This window comes from Mauremys mutica, chromosome 2 (genome assembly GCF_020497125.1).
Source record: "Mauremys mutica isolate MM-2020 ecotype Southern chromosome 2, ASM2049712v1, whole genome shotgun sequence".
Taxonomy (NCBI): Eukaryota; Metazoa; Chordata; order Testudines; family Geoemydidae; genus Mauremys; species Mauremys mutica.
This window is the reverse complement of record NC_059073.1, coordinates 24,729,783-24,745,240: the sequence shown is the minus strand read 5'-3', so window position 1 is coordinate 24,745,240 and position 15,458 is coordinate 24,729,783. Positions and strand designations below refer to the sequence as shown.

General features: G+C 37.7%; 1 protein-coding gene across 1 annotated transcript in view; it reads left to right on the top strand.

Annotated features, from left to right (window-relative positions):
- The window catches only part of FAM91A1 (family with sequence similarity 91 member A1), a 50,271-nt gene that overhangs the window by 19,397 nt on the left and 15,416 nt on the right, over positions 1–15,458 (top strand). Inside the window, exons 9-19 of the mRNA XM_045004367.1 lie at positions 902–1,008; positions 2,171–2,209; positions 2,360–2,472; positions 3,271–3,389; positions 3,845–3,957; positions 4,220–4,306; positions 5,254–5,386; positions 9,286–9,434; positions 11,029–11,163; positions 12,988–13,101; positions 15,215–15,287. Coding sequence (XP_044860302.1) covers positions 902–1,008; positions 2,171–2,209; positions 2,360–2,472; positions 3,271–3,389; positions 3,845–3,957; positions 4,220–4,306; positions 5,254–5,386; positions 9,286–9,434; positions 11,029–11,163; positions 12,988–13,101; positions 15,215–15,287 — 1,182 coding nt within the window. The remainder of the gene's footprint in view (positions 1–901; positions 1,009–2,170; positions 2,210–2,359; positions 2,473–3,270; positions 3,390–3,844; positions 3,958–4,219; positions 4,307–5,253; positions 5,387–9,285; positions 9,435–11,028; positions 11,164–12,987; positions 13,102–15,214; positions 15,288–15,458) is intronic.

The following is a 15,458-nucleotide window of genomic DNA, read 5'->3' as shown; positions in this document are numbered from 1 at the left end:
GGGCTGGTGACTGACTGCAGGATGATTTAGGTGGGGGCTTATGATACAGCTGCGCAGAATGGCTTTAGCTATTGTGGGAGACTATATCATTAGAAAATAGCTGAATGCAAATATTTCATAGAATGATTTTAGATTTTTAACTGTGTTTAAGTTTTGGGAGGTGTGTAAAGTTGGAAAGGCACCAGAGAAACCGAATGAATAAATCTGAACTTCGAGGGAAAATATTGTAAATTACCCCGTAGTCTGAACTAGAATAAAGTTTAGTTTAAAAGCAGCAAAGAGTCTTGTGGCACCTTATAGGCTAACAGACGTATTGGAGCATGAGCTTTCGTGAGTGAATACCCACTTTGTCAGATGCATGTAGTGGAAATTTCCAGAGGCAGGTATGAATATGCAAGCAAGAATCAGGCTAGAGATAACGAGGTTAGTTCAATCAGGGAGGATGAAGCCCTCTTCTAGCAGTTGAGGTGTGAACACCAAGCGAGGAGAAACTGCTTTTGTAGTTGGCTAGCCATTCACAGTCTTTGTTTAATCCTGAGCTGATGGTGTCAAATTTGCAGATGAACTGAAGCTCAGCAGTTTCTCTTTGAAGTCTGGTCCTGAAGTTTTTTTTTTTTTTTGCTGCAGGATGGCTATCTTTAAATCTGCTATTGTGTGTCCAGGGAGATTGAAGTGTTCTCCTACAGATTTTTGTATATTGCCATGCCTAATATCTGATTTGTGGCCATTTATCCTTTTACGTAGGGACTGTCCAGTTTGGCCGATGTACATAGCAGAGGGGCATTGCTGGCAAAGTTTAGTTTGGTTATTTAAAAAAAATCTTTCAGCTTTTAAGCAGTCAAAATATTCTGAAAACTTAAAGCTTTTAAACCATAGTATTAAAAATAATTCTTCTTTCCAGTGCCTCCACTTGAAGGTTTTGTAATGAACAGACTGCAAGGTGATTACTTTGAAACTCTTCTCTACAAGATATTTGTTTCAATAGATGAACACACTAATGTGGCAGAGGTAAGTAATGCTTAGCTTGTTTTTGCATCAGGAAGGTGAGGGAAACTGGAAGGGCCAGGAAACAGGCTGGTGAAATACTTGAAAGGTAGATAGGGAGAAATGCATTTCCTATTGTCAGTGTCTATGTCCACAGCCATATGACTGTATGTAGCTTTCCAGAGTCTAGGGATAAGAGTTTTGAAACAATATTCATTGCTTTATGGAATGTACTAGTTGCTTTTGTTTAAAATATTAAAAAGCTCACAATGGTTTTTTCATAAATAGTACTACCTTTCCCCTGGCAAAAAGAGCAGTGCATAGGAACAATATGGGGTGGGAGTTTTAGTGAACAATCCTTGCAAATAGTTAATATTCATAATACTGGTTGCTTATTTACTTTGTTGTCTCTACTTAGAGGTGCATTTTCACTTTGGAAAAGAGATTGCAAAAAGGCATTGTGGGGTTCCTGAGGGCCAAGCTGACTTCTTCAATCTTTTATAATAAAGATTTTGCAGGCCGAATTATGCCCTTAGTTCAGGGCATATTCAACTTCATTTCCTTAAGTGGGTTTGCCCACAGGTAATTTATAGATTAAACCTATGGTTGGAACTTAGTTGATGATGCACAAGAAAAAATAGAACCCAGCTTCCCCCTGTCATAGTTGGATTGATTCTGTTGTGTTAACAGGAGTAAAAAGTATTACATTTTTATCTTTGTCACCAAAGTGAATGGATGGGACAGTGAAAGCCTGGGGAGTAGATTTTGTGAGTAAGTGTCACTTTTACATGGTCCCTTCTCAAAACAGAATCAGGTTGTAAGACTAGGCCTGATTCTCCAATGCTCTGTGTACTCATTTACAGTGTATAGTGGGTGTAAAATGCTTAAATAAATTAATTGAAATGATAACATTTTACATCCACTTTGCATGTAGTCTACCCTGATGTAAATGATTGCACAAGGAGTAACACAGTGGAGTATTTGATCCTGAATCTCTTGCTGCTTAAGGAAGGGAGTATTGGACTGAGGTTTCAGCATTTCTTTTCCTTTCTCTTAACCACTTGTGAAATGACAATAGATTGTACAACTTGAACTAGAAAAGGTGTTCTTGGCTAGTAGCAAATGAGTCCTGGAATCACTTATCAATTATTCTTATTTTGTCTCTTATCTGTTTCCTATTTTTCAGCTTGCAAATGTTCTAGAGATAGACTTATCACTGGTGAAGGTATGTCTGAATAGTACATCCAAAGCATCTAATTGTCCAAAGTGAAAATCCTCCAATGTTTTACTACATGGCTTCTTAAATAGATACTAAAACTACATTGTGGAACTTAGCAGTTTTTTATTGATCTCTTGTGTGTCTTTGTCTCTTCAGAATGCTGTGTCCATGTATTGTCGATTGGGTTTCGCCCACAAAAAAGGCCAAGTAATGAATCTGGAAAATCTTCATTCATCATGGAGGAACATTCCTTCCATAAATCGACTGAAGTAGGTATCTTGCCATGTTTCTTGAGCTACTTGGAAAGTATAGTTTTGACTACAGAGCTGGGAGGTGGTACATTTTAAATTCTACCCTTGATTCTGGCATTGTGATTCCCTTTGTGGTCCTGGCAATAATTTAATTATTTTCCTTCATTTTCTATATAGCAAATGAGAATAACATATATGTAGCTCTTGGGTATATGTGAGGGTTATTGGTGGTAAAATTTGCTGATAGGTGCTGCAAATAATACTTTAAGTGTTGGCATTTTGGTTTAGAATACTCATTCTTGGTTTTGAAACACAGACTATGTACTTGCTTTAATGTTTTATGGCTGTGAATTTGTAATTATTCTGTATTTTGATTTGTGTCTTTAGAACTTTAAGTTTATTTCCTGATTTTAAAAACTAAAAGTAGCCATTTCCATGGTAGTTCCATGACAGCCTATCTCAGTGCAGCTGGTGATGTGTGTACTTGTAATCGGCGGTGCATTTCTGTGGTTGGCAAGACAGCTTGCAGTATTTGGGCATTCTTATTATCAAGAAATAAATAAAACCTGTTTGACCTTTTTTGTAGTCATCAGTTGGAGAATTCAGACGTCTCTGGCTGAGGGATAGTTTGAGGGCAGGAGCTGGATCAACAGATGGGCTTTCTACATTGGTGTGAGATGTTTGATCTGGCTTTGATAGGACTTGCAGTGGTTTTCATAATCTGCCACTGAGCATGCGTGAGGTACCATGAGATTAGCAGGCAGAGCTGCTGCCATGGTGCTACAGTGATGGTAGATACAGACTTTATGTTAATAGGAGTACTTTGGATCCGCAAAAGATGCTGCTTTCATGGGACAGTGGGGAAAACAGGACTCCTGTACAGGAAGCTTGTTCATCAGCTACAGATACTGACACCAACAGTCAAGAAGATCCAGGTTAGCACCCATATTGAATTGATATATTAGCATCAATTAGTTAATGTTTGTAAAATGCCTTGAGGTTATAAATGCTAATTATTCATAGACCCAACCAGAATATGTAGAGAGAGGCATTGAATTATTTTCCCACTTTTTATTCTTGTTGCATCTCCCCACCTTCCCCACCTCAAAAAAGTGCTATTTTAACCAATCTGTATTATGAATGTTAGTAGAATTCTTCCTGAATGAAAATAAAATTACTGCAAAATTAAAATTTGATGAGAGTTATATAGTGTTGCAATATTGGCAAGAAAGTATGTATAAGACTCAGTATGGCATAGTGTGGACTTTATGCTTTATTTGTTTAATTCATACATAGATCTAGTTCTATGATTTTAAGGCTTGCTTAAAGAAAATGTCTTTATTCTTAAATAAAACAAATAAGATTACAAGTTTTTTCTTTGTTTTATTAGCTGACACAGCCAGCGTGAGCAGCTTGAGTCTGTCTAGTGGACACACAAAGCGTATTGCCTTCCTGTTTGATTCAACTCTCACTGCCTTTCTAATGATGGGGAATCTTTCACCAGTATGTCAGATTGTTCAGTTTGTCTATGTGAAGATCAAATGTGTAGAAAACATTTTAAGTCTTGGCTTTTAGTATAATGCAGCTCTGATGATTTTAGAACCTTTTGTTTCAGTTGTTTAGTAACTTTAATGATCATTTGTTTAAGCAAATTTTGTCTTTATTTTACAAAAACATATATGTTAAATCTCCCACTCACAGAGATAAGAATCTGTGAAAGGTAAAACAATCTTATATACAATATATTTGAATTATATTGTTGCAGAACTTGAAAAGTCATGCGGTAACTATGTTTGAAGTTGGAAAATTATCAGATGAGACTCTGGACAGTTTTCTTGTGGAACTTGAAAAGGTAACTCTCTTGTGTACAGTCTAAAGTTTTTCAGAGCTTAAGAGTTTGTTTGTGTGTGTTTTACACTATCAGTATTTGATATGTATTTTTGGTCTTGTGCTTTTGATTTAGGAGCTTCTTGTTACCCCTTGTAATACTGGTAGGAACACATGTCCCATTAAAATGGAGACTATCCTGTATGTCTGTGCCAGTAATGACTTTTTTTTTAAAAGGCTACATTATCAGAAGTGTATGTATAAAAGTGTAATTGCTAAGTGAAGATATGCAAATACACTAAACCTCACAAACCCTGGTGTGCATGCATCTGTAGATACATGTGGACACAACCACTAACTTGTGTGCTAGCATTGTTTTTTTGTGTGCTGGATTTGGGTATCTCAAAAATGTGCATACACTTTTTTGCATGCACATGCTTTTGAAACTTGGTCATTAAAGATTGGAATTTGCAGACCATAATTTTCCAGATCTGTTGTTTTAAAATTTTTTTTTTTAAACCTTTAGATCTTATATCTACCATAATTTTAAACAAACCAACCAATTCCTTAAGATGACTATACAGTTATATACTTGTAATTTTTTTTTCTGTAATTGCTATGACTTTATTATAGCATCCTTTCACAGAAGCCCCCAAAGTGGTAAGTTTTATATTGAACAATGATGATACAGTACAACTGAAGTTGTTTGATATATTTTTGGGGATTCCTCTCCTCCCCCCAGTTTTAATGTCATACTAATATACTTAACATTACAGTATTTGACAAGCTTTGCCAGCTTTCACTTAACCTGATTGTTGCTGTGGATCATTCTTGCTGAAAAACTTCAAGGCAATTGCACCTTTTAAATGCTGACTGTAGAATGTTTGTAATAACTTCTTAATCTAGTATTTGTGGAACTGGTATTTAGAGAAACAGTATACAACTTACACATTCATATTATTTTTTGTTTAGGTTCAAAGCACAGGTGAAGGGGAGGCACAGAGATACTTTGATCATGCACTTACTTTGAGAAACACAATACTGTTTTTGCGGCATAACAAGGACCTAGTGGCACAAGCTGCACAACCTGAACATCCAAATAACGGTACAGTGAAAGTTACTGTTTTGGGAAAACTGTCCAATCTCTCAGAGTTAAGTTTATCATGTGTTCTCTTTAAAAAGAGTTTTTTCACTACGTGCCCTTTCTGAATGGGTGCTTTCCTGAAATTCAGCTTTAGAGTCCACTCCTGCCTGTTTTGAGCCTCCAGTGATCCATCCTTGTCACATTTGACACCACAGTAGATTGGTGTTCGAAACACTAGATTGATTTCACTGCAAAACCAGGGACAAACTGGGCTGGTGTGGGAGGGAGCTGGTTCCAAACCACAAACATTCAAGGATAGTAAAGGAGGAATATTTCTGCATGACTAAATGTACTAAGTGGAGATATTTCAAAGACACAGAGGGGAGTTAGGCACAACTCTCACTGCCTCCACCCCTCACACACACACAGGAGCTGAATGCCTAGTTGTCCTTTATGCCTGTGAAAATCCCCCTCCCCTCAAAAAAATTCCAAACATGCTTCACTGCAAAAATCTATCATCAAGATGAACCCGCAAAACTTTTTTCTTGCTGCTAGTTCAGCTATCTCTGTGGGCCTGAAATATACCTCAGAATTGCAATTCTGTGATGACTAAATCTATCAGTAAGGTTGATTTTTGTTTTTTGTTTTAACAAATAAGAGCTTGATCCTACAAGGTGCTAAGTATTCTCCATGCTAATCATAGTTGGGATATTTTGGTGCTCAGCACCTCCCTGGTTTAGGTCATTGGAAGGCAGAATCATACTATTCAGCTGTATTACTCTATTCTATAGAAAGAATTGTTTGGAAGCAAGTGAACTAAGTACTGCTCTGCTGTCCTGAATCAATGGTATTTCACCAGATTTACACCAATATACTTGGCCCAAGTATATTTTATACTGCGGTATAATGGCAGATAATAGAAAAAGTATAATATGGATTGGTAGCAGACATTTAGTTCTTCTTTGAGTGATTGCAGATGTGTATTCCACTCAGGTGTGTATATGTGTGCACCTAGTGCTCCGAAGCCAGAGAAATTTGCATAGTGGTACCCGTAGGGGCAGAGTTTGCATCCTGTGGCCATTAGCCCATCCCCTGGCTATTTAAGGATAGTGCCACCCGACTCCCTCCATTCCTTCTCACTACCCGCAACTAGAGTTGGAGCATTTCATGTGGTATGTCCCACATGCTGTTTTTTTATCTCAGTCTTTTGAGTTTTTGTTATAAAAAGTTAACTAGTGTTAGCTAAGAATAGTTAGATTAACTTGCCATCCTGATGGGATGCTGTCACCAGGATTCAAACACTGTTCATTATGTGGAGTGGCTATTCCCAATAATGATCCCCACATGCGATGTTTATTGTGGCTAGGAAAAAGGTACATTAGAGAAAGGTGCTCCATCTGCGAGTCTTAAAAAAAGAATGCAGATGGCAATGGACTTGAGACTCACGGAGCACTTGAGTGCCGGCCACGAGGCACACTTTGATACAAGGGACCTCCATAGATCATCCCGGCTCTCAAACAACTTCAGAGCTGGAGTTAGCTTAAGTTCCTCAGCCAGACTCTGATGCCTCTTGCAGGAGAAAGAAGATAATTCTCCTTTCTTGGGTCCTCTGAGAAAAAAGTCTCACAAAATGGACTACAGCTACTCCAGTGCTCTCATCCTTCTCTTCCAGGAGTAGTGTGGACTGATCTACAAGGATGTGAGGTGGAGCTGGGCTATCTGCTCTGTTACCAAGACAGCATCAGTTCGACACTGTACTGTTGACTCCGATGCCATCCATGACGTGCTGGTACCAACAATGTCAGCATCAACTATTTCCCTGCCACTAGAATACCAGGCTTGCTTTGCCTCTCGCTGTTACTGGTTCTCTGATTACTCAGGAGCATTCAGTAGCCCAGAAACCATTGATATGGGCAGTGCTGCCTGGTGAGATGGCAGAGACATCTCAGTTGCTGGCATTGCCTAACGCTTACAGTGGACAATTGAGCACTGCTCTCTTATCAGTACTGAGTGGTCCGTTGGAACTGTTGCCATCTTTGGCACCGATAACGACTGTGGTACAGACCACATCTTTAGAATGAGTACTGACCCTGGTGTCTGTGCTGTCTTCAGAGTTAGTACCAAATGGGAATGCGATATCCTGGCCAGTCCTCAGGGTGCTGACTTCTTTTCCTACCTCAATGCCGATACAGCCAGCATATTGGGTCTCAGTTGAGGCACCATGTTTGTTCACTCCATGCAGGGTGGCTCCCCTGTTATCTTCTGATGACTTAGATGGTTCATCAAACTTAGGGACAGTGCTTGGCATTTTACCTAAAGAGGACAGCCTTTTCGGACGTTTCCTTGACTTTTTATTTCCTGTGCGGATTGAATGAAGGATCAGGTGGTTTCTGTGGAGATTATTTCCAGATGGATAACTTCCTGCTTTACTGCAGCTTACGGAGGAGCTCAGTCTGCATCCCCACAGTCATTATGGGCTCATTTGACGAGAGCCCAAGTGTTATCAGTTGCATTTTTCAGCAATGTTTCAATATTGGATATTTGTTGGGCTGTGATATGGGGTTCTGTACGTACTTTTTACCAAACATTATTTAGTTACTGGAGCATCTCTGTTAGATACAAACTTTGTGAAGGCAGTGCTACAATCATTATTTAAATAGACTCCAAGTCCTACCTCTGATTACTGCTTGTGAGTTGCCTGAGTGGAATACACATCTACAACCACTGACATAAAAAATGGCTACTTTTCAGTTTTGTAATTGTTGTTCTTTGAGTTGTATTTCACAACCCACCCTCCCTTCCCTCTGCATCGAAGTCTCTGCTCTTAACATTTGGTGGGATGGAACTATTGGGGGGTCAGTTGCCAGGGGAGGGGCTAATGGCCATAGGGCACAAGTACCGTCTCTGTGGGTACAGCTAGGCAAAGTTCTTTGGTTTCGGTGCATTGGGCACACACTCACATCTGAGTGGAATACATGTCTGCACCCGTGCCTTGAAGAACAGGTAGCCATTTTTCTTTAATATTAGATATTGAATCTTGTAATTCACTGAGTAGGAAAGTTTTTTCTTCATATGGTCAAGTAGGCAGTGAGGTATAAGTTATTCTTCTCTATCAGAGACCAAGTTGGCATAGATTTGAAATACTGCTTTGTAGTGGTGCTCTGGTTTTCATACAACTGGTAGGTGCTGTGCCCACTTTACCACTGACTTAAGTGGCTGCAAAGCCATTGAAGTCAGTGGAGTGAACATCTCCCTGTATGAACTGTAGGTGCTTTTTATTCTTTAGAAGAGCGTAGAAAATTAAATTTACAGTATAATATAGGAGCAGTTTAATGATTTAAGAACATGTATATTGACCGACAGATTATGTACATTTTAACTCTTCTGCTGGCTGTAGTTAAGTAGTACATCAGTATGTCAGCGTATTCTTGAATACTTCCAGGATTCCAGGTGCTAGACATAATCCTTTCCTGGCCAAAACATTGGCATTGGCCATCTCCGTAACATTGGGTAAAAAGCAAGATAACAGCTAGTTTTTTATGTATTCCATTTTCTCTGGCCTATGTTTTTGCTCCCGAGTAAGCAGAGTAGATGCCAATTTAACTTTATATTTTAATGGTTTGTTATAAAACATCTTCTAGAACATAGTCAAAAATACCTGATTAAGATATTGAGTTAGCTTAAACAGTCAAAAGCCACGCTGCTTAATGTTAAAAGTTCAACTCTGAAAAACAGGTCTGTAAAAATAGTGTATCTCCGTATTCTAATGACAGACTAGACTATTCTACTTTCAGCCTGAAGAACCAACATATCTCAGGGAAAGAACTGGATTATTTTCTGATTCATGTTAGAATTGTTACTGGTTGTGTATGTTCCTTTTCTAGCTGTATTCAAAGTGTCTTTTGATGTTATTAATGTAGGTTTTCCTTTGGATCTCTTACGATGTGAGAGTTTGCTGGGCTTGGATCCTGCAACCTGCAGTAGAGTTCTAAACAAAAACTATACATTACTTGTCTCCATGGCGCCACTCACCAATGAAATTCGACCCATCAGCAGCTGTACCCCCCAGGTGAAAATCCACTGTGAAAGGAATCTGAGTCTGTGATATTATTGCACTTCATTTTTGAAATAATACTTTTAACATAAAGGCAGTTTTCTTTGGCTCTTTTTCATTGAAATTTCATTAGAATTTTTGCTCTAAATGATTTGCACGTAAAACAGTATTATTATATTAATTGTTTCATGAAAATCAGAATTTAGTGAGGTATAATGTGCATATTTATTATTGAGCTGAATTTATTTACTAAATGTCTGCATGGTAATTATCTCTCTAGTTAAAAAGTTCTGTGACAGATGTTCCCTTATATATATTTAATATTTTGAATTCATGTTCTTAGAACTCCCTTACTATGAGCCCTTTGGATATAAAATCTTCTAATCTCTTATCAGTGTAAATGCCAGGAAACAAAATAGATATTTTGCATCTTCCAGAAGAGATACTATTTTAGAACCTACTTCACTCTCCTATACTCATGTTGAGTAGCACATAGTAAGGTACTGCGCCGTAACAGTAAGGGTGGTGTAATAAAGCCCTTAATTTATTCTCTAAAGTACCACACTCTATTCCGGCTGTCCCCTTTATCCCTACCTCCCAGGCATGCACGACCCTTCTGCACGAGCCCCAGCCACCTGGAGCTGTGACAGTATGATCTCATTTAAAAAAGAAAAAGGAAAACAGCTTCGCCTCCATACCCGCACTTCCCTTGGGAGGCCCACCCCATAGTTTGAGAACTGCTGGCTTAGAGCATCTTCATTAAAGTGCTACAGTGTTTTAAGTGTTGACTTGCCCTCACATGATACATTCTGTCAACGTTTCCCAAATGCTGGGGCATGGCCCCCTGAGGGTGCCTGAAGAACTAAGTGCGGGGAAGGTATAAGAAGACTTCTCCTGTGTTCTCCAGGTTATCAGCTTTCATTAAAAATAAATAACTAAAACAATCCTGAGTGGTAAATAAACTAAGATGGATACGCCTTTCACAACATATGCCAGAGCTGTGGGAGAAGGGGTGCCATAGGCTTAATTTTCCAGAAGGGGGATCAGCTTTCAAAAATTTAGGAAAATGATATTATATAATCCTCTGTGAAGCTACTGTTTCTTGCTTCCTGAGTTTGTTTACTTAGTGTATTACTTAGCTTCACATATCAGTCAGAGTTAGAATAGCAAGACATATGGTGCAGTATAAATTAAAAGGGAAAGTAATGTCAACAACTTGGTAACCAAATTCTATAAAACTCTATAAAACAGCCTGTTTACAGCATTCTGTTGAGCAAGTGTCCAATAGCTGTGTATGTACTGTACCTTTAGCAAACTTTAACAAATCTAGCTTTCAAGCAAGAGTGTCCTTCCCATTTCTGTTATACCCAGAGAATGAAGGGACAGGTGAGTTTGAAGCTTAAAAATTGGATTCACCATGTAATAGTGAGGTGTTGCAGCTACTGGCCATGAGGTCAGTCCCATCTGCTTGTAAGGGTTACGGTTTAAGTGTACCAAACTGTAGTAAAAGAACACAGTTCTGCAGTTTTTTCCTAACCTATAATTGTACTTGTAATAGTTGCAATTCAAATGATGATGTTTTTTTATCTTCTGATTAATCTTTTTTCAGCATATTGGACCAGCTATACCAGAAGTTAGCTCAGTTTGGTTCAAATTGTATATTTACCATATTACTGGTCAAGGACCACCATCCCTATTGCTGTCTAAAGGAACAAGGCTTAGAAAACTTCCAGATATTTTTCAGGTACATTTTTATATGCCTTTTATTTTTTTTTCCTTCCAAAATGGAATCTGAATTTTCTCCCAACGAGGGAACTGTTCATTGCAGTTTGTATCAATGCCATTCCAGCAAACTTGATGCTACTTCCCCCAGCTTTAATTTAATGCATCATACTGCAGTTCCTCTTAATATGAAGTAAACACTTTTTAGATGATGGTGGTGGTTGTTCAGGAGTACTGTCTGGACACATAGGAGGCTGCAGTAGCAGAAGACTTATGAGGAGCAAGCATATCTTTGCTGAGAAAGATTAGGCTTCTACCCCAGAGTGCAAAAATTCTACCTTAGGGAATCAGATCTCTCTTCTTCCTTCATTCCCCCAAACAAAAGAAAATACAAATCTCACACACGCACACTTCTCTCAAAGTTTGAGAAGATGGTTAAGATCACCTTTATTCTGGAGACTGTTCGGGTCCTAGAACAGATTTTTTTGAAGCACCTGGAGATGTCTTCTGCAATTAGGATGACTGTGTTCATATTGGTTTGGATTGACTAAGGCAGGTATGGCAGTTTTCTCCTACCATTTTGTCTGTGTTAAAGATGTTAAAAGGAAAACACAATCCTGGTAGTGGAAGTTGCAATGGCCAAGGTAAACTTGGCTAATCTAAAATTATAGCATCTCCTCCTGGTCAAATATCAATTTAAACTGAGGAACAGGACTATATATTCTTTGTCTCCCTTCCCAAAGAGAATTGAGACATTTAAGAAACTGACCTTGTGAGTGAGTGGAGGTAGACAGAAAGATGCATGCATCCGCCGATGTAGCTACAGTAGCAACAGTTTCTGGCATCAGTGTTTGTAGACATCAGGAATGAAAACACAGAGATCTTGTTTTGCTCTGTCTCCCTCATTTTATATCCTATTTTTTGTTTAAAAATTGGTATGAGGAAAAGTCATGTCTCAAAAATAAAGTAATAAAAGGTCAGGTGAGTGTGGATTCCCAGTCCACAAAGAGGTTCTATAATACTAACAAACTGGATCTTGATTCTAGCTGTGAGGCCTAACCCAAAGCTTCAATACTTAGCAAATGTGTGGTGTGATTTTTTTTTTTTTGTTTATATGTAGCTGCCTTGTAAATTTCCTTATGGAATCAGATTTGAGGTTTGCTGACACAGCAGACTTTCCTTGTACCAAAAATTCTCAAGTTCTATACCAATAAATTTTTTCTTGGGATATCTTATCCATCTGCACACCCTTTTTTTGTTACCATGCAAAAATGTTGTTGGTTTTGTTTCCACTATTGCTTGTTGCAGTGTAATTTTGTTAAAAATATACACTTTTTATCAGGAGACATTCCTCGGACTTTTTAATCTTCCGAAACGAGGCTCTGTCACAACCATATCTTTAGAGAAGAGGAAGGTGCTTTCATGTCATTATTTTTCTCTGAAGATATACTTCACGTTGATAGAACACCACTGTCATTCTGAGTACTGCTGGCAAATTTAAAGTTTCTCACCACATATTCTTACCTTCCAAATTTATATGAGAATATTTTAATCTCCCTTTCTCAAGGAACATTGTGGTATCTGCACATTGCTGCAAAGACTTGTGACAGATATATTTTGTTCATATTAGCATGTTAGGAAACCCCAAACCTCTCAATTCTGCCTCCATCACTAGCAGGAGCATGGGAATAAAAGTGATGTTATGACACAATATAAGATGGTATATTACTGAAAATACTGGCAGTAATTTCCTAATTGTAACACTTTACTATTAGCCTAATGATTTAGCTTTTATGTACTTGAACAATCAATTACTATTGCTTTTTATTTTGTTTCTTTCTTTTAGGGTTATGATCGCTTACTAATAACATCTTGGGGTCACGACCCAGGAGTAGTCCTAACTTCGAACGTATTGACAATGTTGAATGATGCTTTAACACATTCTGCCGTTCTAATTCAGGTACTTTATATGAATATGATAAAATGTACTTAATTTCGGTAAAATTTTTTCTTATGTAATGTAAGAGGTGGCTGAATGAAACTGGAAAAAATTGACATTTTTTTCAAAACTCTTTCCATTTTTTTTCAAAATTTTGAACTTAGAAAAATTTTGACTGGCTTTATTGTGTAGTTTGTATATTACTGTGTCACTAAAATGTTGAACCAAAGCCGTTGGGTGATTCATATACAGTTATATGGATTAAAATGTAGTCCATGTATTAAAATGTAGTCAACAAGTATGGGATGCATCACAATTGTACTTTATAGATGCCTGTTTTTTCAAAGTTCTATACTAAATTTTTTTTATTGATTTGAAGTTATTTCTTTCTGATCATATAATCTTTTGATCTTGGTACAATTTTGTACTAACTTTTAGGGTGTTTTTGTACTCTTGCACAACTTTTTGTTCACTGACTTTCCTAAAAACTATATCCCAGACTCTTTGCTTATTATTTTAACTGTATTAACTCTGGAAAGGAGGATAAGTTAAGCAACTTTAACAAAGAAAAGAGGTTTTCAGGTGAGATGGATTTAATGAGGTAGATACATGAAGATTATTCATATGTCAGGAGAGGCATATGAGAAGCACAGGCATGAGAACTAGGGATGCGGCAGGTGCTGCAGCACCCCCAGGTTTCACTGTGAAAAGTTTGTTGGTGCTGTCAGAAGGAAGCTAGCATTATTTCATGATTCTTGAGAATCCCATGTGGTGTGAGTGGGAATTTGTACTTTTTTTCATTGCTTTTGAGCGTACATGGTTTGCAGTTTCGTTAGATGGATTTCAGCACTCCCACTATAAAAAGTGTTCCAGCGTCACTGATGAGAAGGCTTTTGAACCAAGGCTCTTGGACATCTGGGATTTGGGGAGGCCAAAAGAGAGGTGCAGTATTAAAGATGAGAGAAGATGAGGCCATAGACAAGGGTTTTGGCATAAGTGTGGCTAAGAAAGTGATGTACCTGAGCAATATTGCAAAGTGGTGAGATGCAGATTCACAGGTGTAGGGGATGTGAGAAGGCAGTTTCAAGGTGAAGGAAAATACTGAGGTTTATAGGCCAAGATGGTGTGTGATAAGAGGTAGTTCTGTTTGAAAATGTTCTCATCTAAGAAAAGCACCTCTTGAGAGACTACTTGGTGTTTACGTCTTGTATCTAAATCAAAAACAGCTAAACATAATTCACTATTGCTTTTGGTGTGAAGAGCATTTCTATGGCTCTTCATAAACATCTGAAATGAAGGGTTCTTTAATTAAATTATTGACATTAACTACTACATCGGGTTTTTTAAAAAAAAATATAGGTATATCTGTCTTTAACGTTTTAGTAAAATAAATACCATAATATGACATTGTGTATGAATACTTTTTTGTATTTCACTGGTTTAGCTAAAATCTTTGAGATATAGAAAACAACTGAAAGAAAAAGTAATAACTCAAATAAGCGAGTGGTTAGGATTACATTAAGTAACTTTCATATTGTGTATATACCACCAAATGCTTCACCTGTAAGAGCCTCCGTGAAAAAGAAAAGCAATTACTTGAGTATTTCTATGGATGAGGGTCTCCATGCTGTGATGCCATTTTGAAACTAACAATGACGCTAAACTTTGTAGTTATGATTAGTAAAACACAAAACTAACTGTTCCTCTTTTGCTACATTTTAACTTTGAGTTGCTTACATTAATATTTGTTTAAAATTACTAACCACAATCTTCAGTATATAAACATCTTATCTGGTCTACTTGTTTGTTACATTAGCATTACCAATTTGGCCTTTCTTAAACAAAAGAGAACAAATAGAACTGAAAAAGCAGCAAAGAATCCTGTGGCACCTTATAGACTAACAGACGTTTTGCAGCATGCAACTTGCATCTGAAGAAGTGGGTATTCACCCACGAAAGCTCATGCTGCAAAACGTCTGTTAGTCTGTAAGGTGCCACAGGATTCTTTGCTGCTTTTACAGATCCAGACTAACACGGCTATCCCTCTGATACTTGAAATAGAACTGAGAAATCAATGCAAGCTCTAGTAGTATATATGGATTTCTTTCCCTGATTTTAATTTCTTGGTGTTCAGGGACATGGCATGCACGGAATGGGGGAAACTATGCATATTCCTTTCCCATTTGAGGAAGCAGAACAGCAAGGAGGTAACTGTCTTTAATGTGAATTCTGCAACAAAGGGTTCAGTGCTATTGTACAACTATCTTGTATGACGAGGCTAAACTAAATATATTAATGCCTACTTTCTAATAGCAGAGGATTACATTGTTACTAGCTATTGATTAAAGTTGGAAGAGAAAATTGAAGGGATCCTTACA